The 16,796-nt window shown below is 37.6% G+C and overlaps 2 protein-coding genes across 2 annotated transcripts; one reads left to right on the forward strand and one right to left on the reverse strand.

Moving 5' to 3' along the window:
* Window positions 1–1,506: 1,506 nt before the first annotated feature.
* Window positions 1,507–2,875, reverse strand: LOC135608400 (probable CCR4-associated factor 1 homolog 7). Its single transcript, XM_065101235.1, has one exon. The coding sequence runs from the start codon at window positions 2,425–2,427 to the stop codon at window positions 1,711–1,713; it is 717 nt and encodes a 238-aa protein (XP_064957307.1). The 5' UTR covers window positions 2,428–2,875; the 3' UTR covers window positions 1,507–1,710.
* Window positions 2,876–6,377: 3,502 nt separating this feature from the next.
* Window positions 6,378–16,522, forward strand: LOC103979977 (myb family transcription factor PHL7). The gene is made up of 8 exons (XM_009396256.3): window positions 6,378–6,534; window positions 6,630–6,719; window positions 9,046–9,272; window positions 10,132–10,208; window positions 10,296–10,338; window positions 10,484–10,541; window positions 13,726–13,795; window positions 15,837–16,522. Exons 3-8 carry the CDS (start codon window positions 9,056–9,058, stop codon window positions 16,290–16,292), a joined length of 921 nt encoding a protein of 306 aa, XP_009394531.2. The 5' UTR covers window positions 6,378–6,534; window positions 6,630–6,719; window positions 9,046–9,055; the 3' UTR covers window positions 16,293–16,522.
* The last annotated feature ends 274 nt before the right edge of the window (window positions 16,523–16,796 follow it).

Genomic DNA, 16,796 nt, shown 5'->3' on the forward strand with positions numbered 1-16,796 from the left:
TTAGTGCAGCCCATTTTGGAAAATGAAATCTTTCTTGATTCTCAACAAAAAATAAAAAATTAACCATGAGAAAATGCATCAAAGAATTTAAAGAAAACTATTATCGTTTTACCCAGTAGAACAACAACAAAGTCAAATAAAGTAAAAGATTAAGTTCAATGGCTTCAAGAAAATTAAAAATATTTGCGACTCTAAACACAAAGTCATGGAATAGAAGCTATAAGTCAAAAAAAGATTATATGTATAGTAAACAATGATTAAAATAATTACACTCCCAACTTCAACAACTCTGTAAAGTCAGTTCTCCGGATCGACCAATGTATCTACCAACAGATCAACAATGTCATTGATGATCCTCCTCACTTATTAAAAAGGCACATAGATAGTGAGATACAAACTATTATCAGCAGCAACGTTGCACATAATAGACTTTGAGAAACAGCACAAGAAACTAATTAGCTTTTCAATTATCATATTGAATATTAAAGAATCAAAACATGATGATAACACCAGGCAAACCAAGTGATATGAGATGCATTCATCATTGGTGCCACTTCAGCACCATCTATCCATAGTTCCAGTTCCAAATATAAGGTAAACTAGGCAAAGATAGCCACAAGTTGCAAAAGTTCCTTAGACGAAGTCAAGCACATGCTTAGATAAGGTAAACTAGGCAAAGATGACTTCATTCATTCAAACATGAAGAAAATAGATAACCATTCACCGCCAAAAAGCTTGAGAGAACTCAAAATGAGAATCAGAAACAAAAAATAAAAAGAATGGACAAAGAAAAAAAAAACAGAGATATCAAAGTACTTGCAGAAATTTGCCTTTCAACAATACAAGAACGACAAACAAATTGACAATGAATTAATTGAAATATCATATTTAGTTAAACAGAAAACAGCAGAATCGAAACAAAGAATACAACATTCTTAAAGGGATTACAGCAGCCCATATTGTTAGATTATTATAACCATAGACCAAAATGGGTGGTGCATACCAGTCCGGGCTTGAACCGGTATGCAGACCACCACCGCCCCCATTTCAGGCAGTCCGCTTCGACCCATTAAAAAAATAATTCATGCTCTAAGGGCTAGCGTTCATGAGCTCCCTCCAACCGAACACAAGGCCTCTTCGTGCTCGCTCATACTGTTGCCCGTCAATACCAACGACTCATCGTGTGCCACCAACGCATATGCTTCCTCCTCCTCTTCTCAATCTTATCTTCCTCCTCTTTCCTCATCCTCAACCACCTCCTCTCCTTCCTCTTCATGCTTCTTACTCCACCACCTTCTTCTTTTTCTTACTCTTCCTCCACCACCTCCCCTTCTTCATCCTTCTTCCTCATCCTCTTCTTCCTCCTCCACCACCTCCTCTTCTTTCTTCCTCCTTTCTCCTCATCTTTTCCTTTTCTTCTTCCTCTTCGAGTCATCGGTGCGCCAGTACAGGTACACTGGTACTAACAGGGACACAGCGGTCCGACCAGGACTGATATGGACCTGGTACTCAAAACATTGTTCCTTGATTATAACAGTGAACCACAGATAAAACAAAGCATGGTAATCTATGGACTCAAAGCAGCAGCGGTTAAGAAAATCTAAGAAAGCATAAATGAAATGGAAGAAGCAACACATACACTCAACATTTACTCACCAAACAAGGTTTCTTTTTTCTTTCTTACTTTCTCGAGACCTACTGCTAACATCATCACCAAGTATTTAATCCATGTTCAATATCCAGACCATACATCACCCCAGCATATCTCTCAACCGACCCATCAAAGTAGTTCCCCATCAACTTCCTAAAAGCCCGACCAGTAAGCAAACTGTCCGAGCCTGCCTGATGGCAGATGCCGACCCTCTCGACCTCCAACTGCTCAGCAACCTTGTTAAGTCCCCCATGGAGGCTGTTAGAGAACTTCAGCAGGTGCTTGATGTCGTACACTACTGGGAAAAACGTCCTGACTAGCTCAAAGAAACCCTCTCGGCTGTCGGGAAGCCCTCTGCAAGTTAGGAGCTTGAGGAGGTACCCAAAATCGTAAGCACAATGGAAGGTCACCCAGCTGATAGAATCATTGAGGACAACACCGGACGACATGAGGAGTTCCGCGAACCGCTTGGCGTCGATCCCGTACTCCCGATTCCTCGACAAATCAATGCCCGATTTCCTGAGGTGGTCGATGGAGTCGGGGTTGCTGACGTCACGGTCGACGTCGAACTCCCTGATGTTGAACTGCCACACGATGGGGCGCGCGCCGGCGGTGGACGAGGTCGGGAGATTTCCGTCGGCGTCGGAGAAGGTAAGGCCAAGATGGATAAGGTGTAGGACGTCGACGTTGGCACGAAGGATATGGTAGTTGTGGTCGGCCACGGTCTTGAAGTCTCCGAGGGGGCGGACGGCGACGCCGGGGAACTCCGTGTCCATGGCGACGAAGGGGAAGTCATCGACGACGTCACGGATCACGGCGAACTCGGCTGCGAGGTTGTCCGCTCACACATCACGGATCTCGACGGCGTCCTCGTCTTCGATCTTCGACATAGAAGGTCCGGAATCCGATAGGTCGAAGGATCGAAAAGGGCGGGCATAAGAAACCCTAGATATCGGACACGAGCGAATCGGAACCCTAGAATCGATGGAATCAGCAGAGTAGATCGAGATCTGAGGAGTGGCGAAAGGGGATGGTGAATCGTATCGGGACACGAAGGGGGCAAATTAGGGTTCTCGAGGGCGATCAAGAACGAAGAAGAAGTATTTTTGACACGTTTTAATATGTTGTCGGTGTTTAAGGGAGCGGAACCAAATACGGGAGGGAGGAGAGAGGGCCGACGGCACGCGGGAGGCTCGTTTGCGCCACCCTCGGCTTGCCTCGCCTGCTTCCGTTGTTCGAGTTCTTTGCGGATGGCTTTAAAGAGCGGCAGCGGGAGAGGGCGGTGCGGTGATCCGCTGGATCAGGTTAGTAGGGTCCGTACAACTGGGAGAGATTTTCTTTAGGGAATTCTTGAAGATGAGAATTTTCTAGATAGTATTTAAACTTAAAAAAAATTTATAAATTTTTTTTTAATGATTATTCTATCTTTATCGATCATCCTCCGTCAGCCTTTCTATCCTTTAACACACCCATCGCCTGTGACATGAGTATGCTCGTGCGTGAAGATCTCGTCACCCCCCTCCCGCTCTCATCGTTGAGATCTATTGATTTCTCTTATCATTAATCATGGGTGAGAAAATACTGAGTAGGATGGCTCGCACACTCTTGTGGTTGATTACATAAGATGTATGTACATTCATCACAATTTGTAAGTCTCTCTCATCATCGATCATAGGTGAGGAAGGATAAGGGATAACCCAAGCATCATTAAGCTTTTTGCCATTGCCTATAAGCCCCTCTCATCACCAACTGTGTTGTATCTATTCCCTATAGGCCTCCCTCGTGTCATCAATGACAAGGGAGGAAGGAGAGAGTGTGGGTTGCCACCCTCATCATCGATCGCACGTTGGGGAAAGGGAATGATATACCTTTATTATTACTCATAAGCTTCTCTCGCATTCAATTACAAGCAATAAAGTAAATGGTGTGTAACTCGCATAGTTTGCGGCATAGGGAAGTGAGGGCGATGGGTCTAGTAACATCAACGATGATATGAAGATAGAGGTAAAATAGTCTTTTCATACAATCATGGGTGCTCTAAAGAATATTTAAAAAGATAAACTTTTTTTTTAAAAAAATATTTTTTTATTTGAGGGATACTTTTGCTAGGGGATGTTTAGTTGAGGGATACTTTTACCGACTACTTATAAATAAAATTTTTTAGTTCTTCCCCCATAACAAAAATTATTGACTAAGAGTGACTACAGAAATCTCATGTTGCAATGTTACTTTAAAAAAAATTAGTTGAAACAACAAAAACGAGTTAAGAGTTATATACAATTACAGAGAAGAGAATTTTAATAAAAAAATAAAGATCAACAATCAAACACATATCAGAAAATAAATAACAAAAATCTCATCTAAATTCAAATTCTTCTGATTAATTATAAAATCTTTGAGTTATCGTCACTCAAATATAGATTTTCTTATAAATTCTCTCACATAAATCTTAAATAATTATATATATTTTTTATCCTTTTTGAAAATCTTAAAAAGTATCATCTCCAAACATACCTTACAAAGAAATCTAAAAATATCAAAGGTATTCATTTTATCTTGCTCTCTCGTCAATATTAAATATTATAGAAGAATCAAATCTTAATTATTCAAGTTTTTTTTATACGAAAACTTTTCTTTCTGAAAATCTTTATCTCTTAAAAATTTTAATTTTTTTATTAATTATAATAATTATATATAATTAAAAAAAACCTCAAAGTAGTTTCTTAATGCTGTTGTAAGAAGTAACATTGTGTTGCTCAATGCTCCACGGAATTCCCTATAATTAAATTCGAGTGCCACTATCATGGCGAAAAATTCAGCTCTAATAATAATAATAATAATAATAATAATAATAATAACCGATTAAAATTTAGAGTCACATTTATGATTATCCAATTAAAGTCTTTCAGTTCGTCGATCAAAAGGTCTCAGACTGCAACTGTTCAACACGGCGAAGACGAGAAACGCGGTTTAGTATCGTCGTTTGAGGCTTTGACATATAAATTGTTTGGGAATTTAATATTATACATACATACTTTTCAATACTTCAAGTTCTTTTTATCAGCCCATCCATTCAATATGTTTAGATTACCTATTATTAATCATGATTATTAATAAAAAATAAAAATAAAAATATAATATCAAAATCTTGAGAATCTTTCTCTCAAACTTTTGATATCAGGCAACGTCGAGTGGCTTTAGAATCTTCCCACAACATGATCTTCACTCGTGGTGAGGGGTCTATTTATTTATTGTTGGGTTTCTGCACACGGGCTGAGATCGGGAGGAGGATTTCTCGATCCGATCCCTCCGAAGCTTAAGTTAGTGGTACGTGGATAAATGAGTCAAATGTGTGATGTGACTCTCCTGATCAAGGGGTTGACTTTTATACGTACAAACGATGGTCAATCGTACGTGATTGGTTAATGGCGATCAACTCCTTAGGCGACAGCTTGTACCTCTTATGCGAGCATCGATCGATCTGTATGGATTCGCATCGTGCGACATCATTCCAAGCTTTCCAGAGCGACTTTGTGCTATGCGGTACTGTCTCATACGACCTCGGACAATGTGGGATAGGCGCCCGTCCCACCCGAATTCAAGGTGCCACGTGGATGTGATGCACCATATCAGCCCTGAGATTTTATGTTGGTGTCGACGTGACTATTAACTATTGTCGTGCGGGATGACCCCATAATATATACCGTATCACCTTTTAATACTTTTATTAGTTAAATTTAAAGAAGAGTAAATTATTTTTTGAAGATATTTATTAAGTCTGATTTTTATTGTTCAACGTGTCGATTGTGGAGTCAATCTTAGTTAAACTCGAGTTTATCATAAGTCTCCTATCAAAGAAAATTAGGTTCATCAAATGGTCTTACAAATATTTATTTTAATAGAGGATTTGGCAAGTGGGATAGTTAATTTGAGAGAATAATTTTGTGAAATTATCCAATATTATTCGACAAGAGGAGACATCATATTGACCATATGGGTCATTCAAATGACATGTCATTCAAATGACATGTCATGCTCCCGAGACCTTTGAATAAATACGGGTTGAGGTTCACATTATATTCAGATGTTTATGTCATATTTTCTACCTTTTAGTATTAGCGTCATTTAGTGTTTTATATATCTTTAAAGTGTGAAATGATAGAGATTAATTATATTTATGCATTTTTTTGAATATTGTAGTGTATATATGTTTAAGTAAAAAAAATCAGATATTTAAATATGTAAACACTAAAATGACTAACTTCAGAGGGATATATACGTAATTCCACTCAGTTAAAATAATGTCTTCTCCTCTCACTTAATTCATAATAAAACCCGCCATTTAGAGCAAATTCTTTCTGATCGTATATAAATTACCCAGGAAGTTACCCGTTCTATTACTGGATGAAATGGCAAGTATCTGGTGGGGCCACCTAAGGGGCCATCTCTTTCTTAAATCTTAGAGCAGGTAGTCTCTGCGTCATTTTCGTGCGAGTGGGAAAGGTGTTTTCCTTGGTGTGAACGAGAAGTTTCCAGTCTCCTCACGTAACGGAGGAATATATTCCGGTGGGATGCCGCCAACCATCTGCCGTCCCACGGCGGTTCCGACGGCCGCAGCGGCACGTGGCCACGCTCGTGTATCTCTGTATTATATTATTCGATCGAGTCAAAGCCAGGGGCACCCAGGATCTGCCACGTACCCTATTTCAAGGTAATTGGTGCAATTAGCCGTGGTTTCTGCCGGTCCCATCTGCTTGGACACTCCGTGACGAGAGAGAGGACGAGAGGAAGGTTTGGAGCCTGACGAATCTATAAACTGGTAAAGGCGACAGTGAGAAGGCGAAATCCAGGGGCCTCTGTTGGGGAAGATCTCGATTTTACGCGTAAAAGAATTCGATTCTGATGATTGTTTGCTGTGTCAATCTGCCACGAGCTTCTTCTCGTTTGCTTATTTCTGTTCTTTTCTTTGACGATGCAGCTTCCGAGAAGCAATCGGGAACCTGGATTTCGTGTGTTTGGTAGGCGGCAGAACTCGGAATTCCGATGATATCCGCCGCGAGCGGAGCTGGTGAGTTTTCCCCCCTTTTACCTTCGTCCTTCTGCGTGAATTTTGTGGTCTTGTTTGCGTGATTTCTTTTTTCTGTTTTCATTTTGTCGGGATGAGTGAGATTTGTGATCCGCATCTAAGGTTTCTACTTTCGGTCGATTGGGCTTGATTTTATTTCTCTATTTTCCTTAAATTTAAAGTTTCTTCATGGAAGCATGTTCATGATGTATCTGGGTCTAGATGCTTTGGTCCGTCGAGTAATAGTAACTTTTGTAATATTTGGCGCTAATCACAGCTCCAAAAGACCCTAATTTTGAGGAAACGGGAAAGTAGGGGCCTAGGGTTCATCTTCCTATCCCTTAATGGCCGATATAGGCTCTGCTAGATCCCCGTAAACTGGTCTTTTGTAAAGCTTTATATCCAACTTTGGTTTACCTTTGGCAAGGTGTAAAGTAATTAGGGGCGCTGTGTTGATGTTGATTCTTGTTGCTGTTCTGGTTGGTGTTGGTCAGTAGTCTCTGCTGGTAAGAAGAGGCACATTGATGATTACTGAACCAAGCTCTGTTTTTTTTGGTAGAAATTTTTTTCTATCTAGAATTTACCACCTGATAAGTGATAATACTGTAGCCCTTAGTTTTGTCGGTTGACTCTTTGGAGCTGGTTATTTGAGGTAAGACAGAATGATGCTTCTATACCTTTTTCTAAGTTTGTTCTGGAATTGTCTTTACATAGACACTGGAAGCTGGGTTTCAGGGCTGACAATGTAGAATGGTTATGGAATGAAGAATTGTTGCAATGCATTGGATAATATTTCGTCATAGTTTCAAAATTATCCTATACAAAGGCTGATGCCATTAGAAGTTATGGACATAAGGACATTGTGATCATCAACTGGTATTTTGATGTCATTGGCCTTTGGTTGATCTGATTTCAGTTTGTAGTACCATGATTATGATATGCTGATTGCTTCAAAATATTGTCAATGTTATTGTGCAAGCTCAGACTCGATTCTCAACCACAACAGTTTGGAACAAAAATAAGCATTGCAATTAAGTGAATCCGAAGATTGAATTTTCCTTAGTTTTCCTTGTTTGTCTTCTGTCAGGACAGGAATCTAATTGTAAATTTTCAAGGCTTTTGACTCAACTATGATGAATTGAAAAACAGACTCTAGAAGGTTTCCTAATGTTTTTTACTTAAACTTTGGAAAAGTATAAAAAAATGAATTAGCTAAAAAGTAGATCACTAGAGGATTACAAAAACGTAATGTATAACAATTAGAAATGATCTGCTAGTTTGGCATTGAACTGGAGTGCTCAGTTATGTTTTATGTTGTTTTTGGAATAGGATGGGTCTGTTTTGGCTTCCTCAGAGGAACTGGGACAGGTACAAGATAATGATTCTACACAATACAGATACATATCTACAGATCTTCAACACTCAAAATCCATAAGAAAAGAGTGTGACTATGACCTTTTGCGTGTTCACCATGAGAGCACAAAATAGAATGTGAAAAGAGTACTGTTTTAGACTTGTCGAATCAGGGCCCCAAACCACTGATCCTGGTCTAACTGTTTTTATATGAAGTTCTATAAACATATTTTGACGCTTTTACTTTTTGAATATAATCATATTATATTCTATGTCATCCAAGCTATTTTTGCATCTAATAGATCCGGAGATGAGAAAGCTTCATAATGTATTCTGTAGGCTTGTTTGATGTTGTATATCATGTTTAGCGACAGATGGAATCAGCAGTGGTAGTTGGGGTTCCATCTGGAGAAGGGCCCTGAATTTTAAAATTACTTGATAAAATTGAAGATGAGCATAAAGAGATGCCTTTAGGTTGCTAGAATATGGTCCTTGATAGGCATGATGCAGTATTAAGGTTATTAGAGCCAATCTGAAATAGATGAGATGACTTAACATGTTAGCAGTGATAATGAACTAATGCTTGTTCCAACCTATATTTTTTAGTCTAATATGGTTGTGCAATAACTAGCCCACTCATTGCCCATATTTTCTTTTAACTCTACGCCATAGGCTTATGGGTAATTTTTTCATAAAAGTCTTAGTCTGAACTCTAAAGTCTGAAAGCATTGTGAAACCTACACAGTAGGCATCAGTTTGTTATTATGAACATTTGGGTTGTCTCATATTTCTTCCATTTCTTGCTAGATAGATATTTTATTGTCTATTTTTTCATTTGTTCTTGTATATAGTAGAATAATATGCAAAATTACTAAAGTAGTCTTGAATAATAGACATGAGATCTTGGCTTGATATGTGTTCTTATATTTCCAAAGATATTCTGTGTGAGTATTGTCCTTTGCTATTGTTTTTGCAGATAATGACAAATGCATCGACCAAAACCTATCTCAAGTTTAGGCTTGGGTCACTGCAATTCAATTGCACAGAACCAGCAATTAGAATCGAGTAACAATACTATGAGCCCAATGAACGGAGTGAACAACTCCAATAATCCAAATTTAGCCTCGAGACAGCGCTTAAGGTGGACAAATGAACTTCATGAACGTTTTGTAGATGCTGTGACACAGCTTGGTGGACCAGATAGTAAGTGCCTGCGATTCTCATCAATTTAAGTTTTCACTGTAATGAAGTCAAATTTGGCAAATTTAAACATTCATTAGATTTTCCTTTCTAGTCACTATTTGCCTCTAAATTGCAAGATGCAGCTCTCGGTATGCAGTCTTTTGTTAAAGACATGGAAGTTTATTTAGTGTAAACATTGTAGGCTGAATGAGATCTAATTGAACAAACTGTTAGATAATTATATAAAAAATGTGTTTCTAAAGTGTATGGTAACTATTTGAGACAAACAAAGCCTTATCTTAATATGTTTAATAATTAACCTTTTGAAGGTAAGTCTGATTGAGTATTCTCTAGCTGAGTACTCTATGATTGGCCTGACTGCCTGTTATGTTTCTTCTTTTGAATGTAAAAGTCATGTTAAGCACATAAACTCTTTCGTTAAGCACATTCTTAGATAACTTGTCTATTTATTCTATTTTATTTATGGAGATTAATTAATTACGATTATGATCCATAGCAGGAACCCAGTAACATGCTTTCATCTTTTGTTTTTCTGCTGTCAAACTAGTTCGAGTTTATTTGGTCCTTTTCCATGAAATAAAAAGGGGTTCTTTTCTTTGCTTGACCTGCAATGATCTCTAACAAATTTGATGCATTATTTACAAATCTGCTAAATTTATTTCGGAAGGTTATAGTTGGTAAGTTTTTTAATGATCTAAATATCATTACATCAAACGTGGTAATGTTTTATTCTGATAGATAAAGTCAACAATTTGTAGTCGATGCTCAAGTAAATTAGTTAAAAGTGTTCTTTTATAAAAGCTGTTAGTATTTCAGATATGTTATTGGTTGGGCCACTGAAATGTCTGATTCATGACAGGAGCAACTCCTAAAGGAGTTCTTAGAATCATGGGCGTAGCAGGGCTAACAATATACCATGTCAAGAGTCATTTGCAGGTCCTTTATTTTGACATGTTATTTCTTCCTAAGAATTTCTCATGCTATGGAGTTTCTTTGTTAATTTGGTATCTTTTGTATTCTCAGAAATATCGGCTTGCAAAGTATGTCCCTGAGTCTTCAGCTGATGGTAGGTAATTAAGTGATTTTTTACACTGCAGACAGCTGAGATTTTAATATTTGGCCACCTGTTTGTGTTGATAAAGTTCTTAGGCAATACAAAATTATTCTTTAGCCATCAGGAATATATGTTTACCGGATCTTCGCTAATGTAGGTACTATGTCGGAAAAGAAAGATGATCGAAACCTGAATTCAGGCCTTGAAAGCTCTTCGTAAGTACAAGATTGATTCCCGTATCATATGAATATGCATGAATACTAAACAACTAAATAGTATTCATACTTGGTTGTATAAGTTAATTGATGTTCTAGTCAGCATTGCATGTGTTCATCTCATAACATGCTTGCTCTTAGATATGCATAGTTGCCAAATTATGAATATAAAATTCAACAAGTTCATCTATAAAAGAGCTGCTTTCAGCTTTCTCATGATTATTTCTTAGCTAGATACATTACCTAAATTTTTTGACTATGAGAATAACACATTTTTATTTTTTAAGCACTGCAACTCACCCATACAATCAAAACCAAGCACCAAACAATTAACAACTCATTTTAATCAAACAACATTAATTCCCAAGAATATTCCTTGTTTCTCCTTTTGTACTTGAAATGTTAAGGAGAAGGATATCTATTGCCAAATTGATGTATTGAAAAGATCAAGAATTTTTTAGGAAGATCTGTCTTTTAAGAAGTTAATAGTTGCTCCGTATGTTAGCTGGAATAATTGTTCTGGATAGGGATAGGAATATCCAGGTTTGTTCAGTGGATAGATGGAATATGAAACTATGTATTTATTATTTAATATTAGATTTTAGTTACATGAAGAAATCAAAGTTGGTATTGATTAGAAAGTTGTCCTTTTTCCCCCTCCATCAGCAGATTTACCTGTCCTCCACTTAGTCTTGTGCTGTACTGAGATACGTCAAGTTACCATTGGTTACTTGACTAGCTTGCAAAGTCAACACAGAGCCCATGCTGCATTGTGTTTATGGGAATGTATAAGCCTTCCCAATCATACAAGATGATGGCTTTTGCTGTCTAGACCTGAAAAAGGATAAGAGCAATGAGTACACAACTCAGAAATTTAAAAATTGTGTTGGTAAATCCCAACCAAGAATCAGAAATCTAAGTTTTGAGCTGACTCTAGGACTGAATTAAACCAAAGACAGATTCAGGAAATTACATGATTTTCTGGCAGCAGTTGTGAAATTGGATATGAAACATCAGAAGCCAGAAAGATTATCAACAAACCAAAATGATCCATAAGTTTACACTTTGCACTGGAGAAACATGAAGAATATAAAGGCTGCAGCAGCAAGTCAATGAAGAAACTATATTGTTTATAGTCTTATCAATTGCTTTAACTCTTCCAAATTCATTCCACAAATTGCCATCTTCCAGTAATTGTAGCTCTTGCACCTGATCATTGCATCCCATCTCTGCTTTATATTGCTTCTAAGGCCAATTACACCAATCATAAATAGAGATAAGGACCATTTTTATTGCTACTGTTGGGAAATCTATTACCGAAGGAGAACAAAGGTAATGAAACTAGGCCTTATCGCTTGTGTGACACAATGAGATGAATGGCTGGGATTATGGCTTAGTAGGGTTAGGGTGCTTCTGTATTGCTAAATTGGGATTGTCTGTTAATTTTAACAAAGAACACTCCTCACCTCTTGTGTCCTTGATTCTCATGTTTGGGTTAGCAGTAGATAGTGGCTCATGGTCCATGCATATCTTCTGCAAGTTAACTTATAAATTACACTTTCCTTTCATTTTCCTCAAAGGTTCTGTATCTTAAATCATATAAGCTATTCTCAGTGAACAAGAATCTTGGATCCCACAAATAAACTTTACTTCTTATGGGTAAAAGGCTTATCTTTAAAAGCTCTTCCAAGTAGAAGTATAATTTCCTTCTTTTGCCTTTCTAAGATATCTGTAAACTTTGATTGTTAAATGTGTCTTAACTGACAGGAGAGGAAAAAATCAATATGTACCTTGCTTCGAAACTGATAGCAGAGGGGTACGAAAGAACTAAGAAGATGAAATTAGTATTGGTAGATGCTTAGTGCAAGTGACAGATAGATAAAAATAGTTACCAATTTCGTAAGTTCACTCAGTCGAAGCATAAAACCTTGGGAAAAGCCATAGTTGTTATCGTAACATAATGATGTTTATGGTGGACTTATTGGGCAACTTTCCTTGTTTGGTTTTTGTTACTTATGTTTCCTTTCATCTCCTTTGGACAAGGTTTGCCAACCAGGCATATGGGTCCCTGATCAGATATAGATTAGTACAGGGTTACTGACACACGATACACAGTATGTACCAAAGACTCGAAGAGGAGGAAGAAGAAGGAGAAGAGGAAGGAACAGATGTCAGTGGAAGAGGAGAAAAAAGGAGGAAGGAGGAGGAAAAAAGAAGAGGATGTGGTAAAGGAAGAGGAGGAGGAAGAGGAAGGAAGAAGAGGAGATGGTGAAGAAAGAGGAGGAGGCGGTGGAGGAAGAGGAGAAAGTTGGAGGAAGAGAAAGTAAAAAGAGAATGGGTGGAGGAAAAGAAGAGGTGGATGAAGCATAACACAAAATCGACTGTGGGTGGCTATGGGTGGCATCAGGTAGAGCTCATGGGCTCATATATGGCAAAGGGGGCTCCCAAACCATGAAATAATTTCTTTTTCTTTCTTTTAATCGGTCAACCGGGCTGCCCGAAATGGGGGTGGTCCACATACTGGTTCATGCCTGGAGCCGTATGTACATATTGCCGATTTGATACTGGTCCAGGCAAAACAGCAGTCTATGCTTTTGGCTTTCTTTTAGGCCTCTTACAGATTGGCATCAATTTGTACAAATTATGATACATCAGAGACCTGACACTTTCACAACCATTTGCGATCGTAGTCTTGTATAGCATGGGTGTTACAGTAGTACTTGAATGTATAAGATCAGAGAAGTGATTTCTTAGAGGTACCTGGAGTAAGGATGTGGGAAGTCGTTTGTCATAAAGTTTTCTAAACATGGCTGGTTTTCTGAGTGGACATGGGCTGCTAAACTTGTACGATACTTGATTGACTTGGAACTATAAGTTGACTTGCTAGAGCAATGTGGCTTCTTCTTCTGTTGGACTTCTATCTTGAATATAAGAAGCATGTATTAATGTATTAATGAACTTGATTTAAACTTCTATCTGTTCCCTTCTAATCTCTTTTTGGGAAATTAAAGTAAATGTTTGTCTTTGCTCTGTTAGCTTTAATTTGTGAAATGTGTCAGGTTCAAAATGTGAATAAAATAATATGATATTAAATGAAGCTTAAATTCTTTTTCTCCCCCATCCATTAATGTGATATTATCAGCATGGTATGTGGTCAAATTAAAATAATATGTTTTTTTCTCAGTGGGATGCAAATAACTGAAGCACTCAAGCTGCAAATGGAGGTGCAAAAGCGGCTCCAAGAACAACTTGAGGCAAGTGAACACATAATAGTAATAATTGGTTTAGTGTTTGGTGTTTCTGTCCTCATTCTGGCTATGGTTGAATTATGTGCTACTCTAGCTTTACAAGAATTCTAAAATTGCAATTGAGGTTGGTAGAGAAGCTAATATTCTGCTTGAACTGCAAGGAGATGAATGCATTAGATTTTTCACTATTGATTCTAAGAATTCAATTTTTAAAAGTTTTAAACTGTAAAAAAGATATGATACACTTTGATTTTCATTGACTATAAGCATATAACTCTCAAAAGCAGTGCATTCAGATTTTCTTTCTCCATACTGTTTTGGTTTTTTTCACATCATGAGTACCAACAACATTAATTTGCTTGTTATTATCTTCAATGTGTCCCATTTTTTTGCTGTTGTCTAATCAGCTCTAAGAAACTTAAATTCTTTTTAATTGCTTTATACTGAAGAGACCAAAAGCGTATCTTGTTCTTTTTCTTGAGCAGCTGTTGGAATTTCAGTCTCATACTCTTAGTTGTCTTTTGCTGTTATATTTTTGAAAGATCAATCACTATTTTGCTGTGGCATGGGGCCATGCTGGCCAGCACCTCTAGCATGAGTCTGCATGGTATGAGACAAAACCTTTATGCCATTGTTTGTTTTGACCTATGCCTATGTGTGCTGATCGGCATAGCAACTCTTGCTTTCCATCAGTAGTAATCTGAGTGAGAAGTCAACAAATTTCTGCATATATGCATTATAAACTAATATGATGTGCTGGATCGTTATAGATTATACTGTTCATTGTGCTTTCTGTTTTTGCACTAGGACCAGGAGATAACTTGTCATCTGGCTTTTGATTTCCTTCCATGCTTATATCTACATCTTTTGAAATATCTTTTGCTGATAATCTCCGTAATGAATGTCTCAATGTTCTTAAGGCAATAACTATGATAGATCAAACATATCCTTGGTAACTGGAATAGGAGATTATATGTTTCTTTTTGATATCTGATTATATATAATATTTGTTTTGTTTCTTGTAAGAAAGAAAATCTTTCAATACCACAAACGATATCTTCAATCTGAACAGCTTCAGTATCATTGGCCCTTTTTTGAAATTTTTTTGTCCTCACTCTTTCTCGCTTCTATTTTGTTTATCTATCACTAGATATGTCATCATGCTTGTGTAAAAGAAAATGCAATCTGAATTCTTTTGCCCATTATGACGTAACATGAGACTAAATTTGGGTAATCCAATTTGCAAATAATTTTATAGCCTGAAAGCTTGTAGTTTTCTTTATGATAACAGAGATTGAATTTTTATAGTATACTCGAATAGATAAATACTTTTTTTTTTTTCTAATAACCGAACATCTTTACAGATCTTGATGTTTCCGATTGCTCAATGGCCAATTTAGTGATCGTTTGTGCTTTCAGAAAATAGCTTGCTCTAGTTGTCACTGCTGTTTCTGTTTAAGAATGTTATTTTCCGGAGCGTTGGTACTTCATGCAGTTATATGTAAATATTTTATACTTATAATTTGTTTTTCTTTTACCTTTTTTTCTTAGTGCCTACCTTTTCTATCAGATTTATTTGCAAATAGAAATGTGAATAACGAAAAAAGAAAGATTGAAAAAACAAAGAAAAGTTTTTTTTATTTCTCTTTACCCATTACTTTCAAATATTTATAAATTTCCCTTTGCAAAAGATTGCTTGCAAACTAAATTTGCGAGCTCATCTATAACAACCTTGATGTAGTCTTCAGATTGACCTCAGTGAACTTGGAACTTTATGTGAAAGCTTCTGAATATATCAACAGAACTTTGCCCCTTTTTGTACAGATTTTATGCAGATTAAAATGCAAATAACCCAAAAAGAAAAAAAATTTAAAAGTTTTTTTTTATTTCTATCACTTTAAATGTTAGGAACTTTTCCTTTGCAAATTATCACTTGTAAACTCAATTTGTGAGCACATGTAGAAAAGCTTGATGTGAGCTTCCAGTCGATGAGATTGGCCTCGATGAACTTGGAACTTCATGCGAAAGTTTCTGAATATATTAACAGGTACAAAGGCAGTTGCAGCTAAGAATAGAAGCCCAAGGGAAGTATCTGAAGAAGATCATCGACGAACAGCAGCGACTCAGTGGTGTGCTTGCTGACTTACCTGGAGCAGACATTCCTGCACCCGCTTCAGGTGACCAGTGCCCAGACTCCGAGAAGACTGACCCTTCAACCCCAGCTCCGACTTCAGAATCCCCTGGCCAAGAAAAGTCCATTGGTAGGGAACTTGGCGATGCCAACGGGGCCTTCAAGAGCATTTCATGTGATGATTCATTCTCCTCCCGTCGCGAGCCATTGACCCCCGACTCAGGCTGCCATGTTAGCTCTCCTTCGACAAGCCCCAGGCATGAGAGCTCCGCCAAGAAGCTGCGAGTCAGCAGCAATTCAGGGCATGGGAAGGAAGACTTGTTGCTTGCTCATATACTAGAGTCCAGCTCAGGCTCTGAGTTCCACCAATGATGCTTGATGCCACTGTGAGCTGATCCGTCAGGCACTTTGATCTGCAACGATGCAGGGACCATGTAATATTGTTTCTGGAGTATTAAGTTATGAATGAATCATGTAATACTGTTTCTTCGAGTATGGCTTTATTAATCTCCTCTGGAGATACGTTGTTAGGAGTAGATGTTGGTTCTGCTTACTGTGTGACATTAACAGTTGTAACATTTATGGCACCCTCATTTCCATCAGTTGCGTGCACTAGAACTTAGAAAAAACTGTTTACATGGTATGCTGCTCATGGTATACGTTCCGGATACTATTTTTTGTTTGTTTCTCTGAGGTAGCAAGTCATCTCAGATCCTGTGAAATTGAGCTTGGAGCCATTATCCAATATATCATGAATATAGCCTGCAAAGAATCGCATGCTGTTTACCTTCAAATCCAGGGATAAAAAAAGAGAGAAAACCTATCACTTGGATGACTTAAGGAAAACATCCAATGCCAGAAATTGTTGATGATTGA

This window comes from Musa acuminata, chromosome BXJ2-3, assembly GCF_036884655.1.
Source record: "Musa acuminata AAA Group cultivar baxijiao chromosome BXJ2-3, Cavendish_Baxijiao_AAA, whole genome shotgun sequence".
Lineage (NCBI taxonomy): Eukaryota > Viridiplantae > Streptophyta > Magnoliopsida > Zingiberales > Musaceae > Musa > Musa acuminata.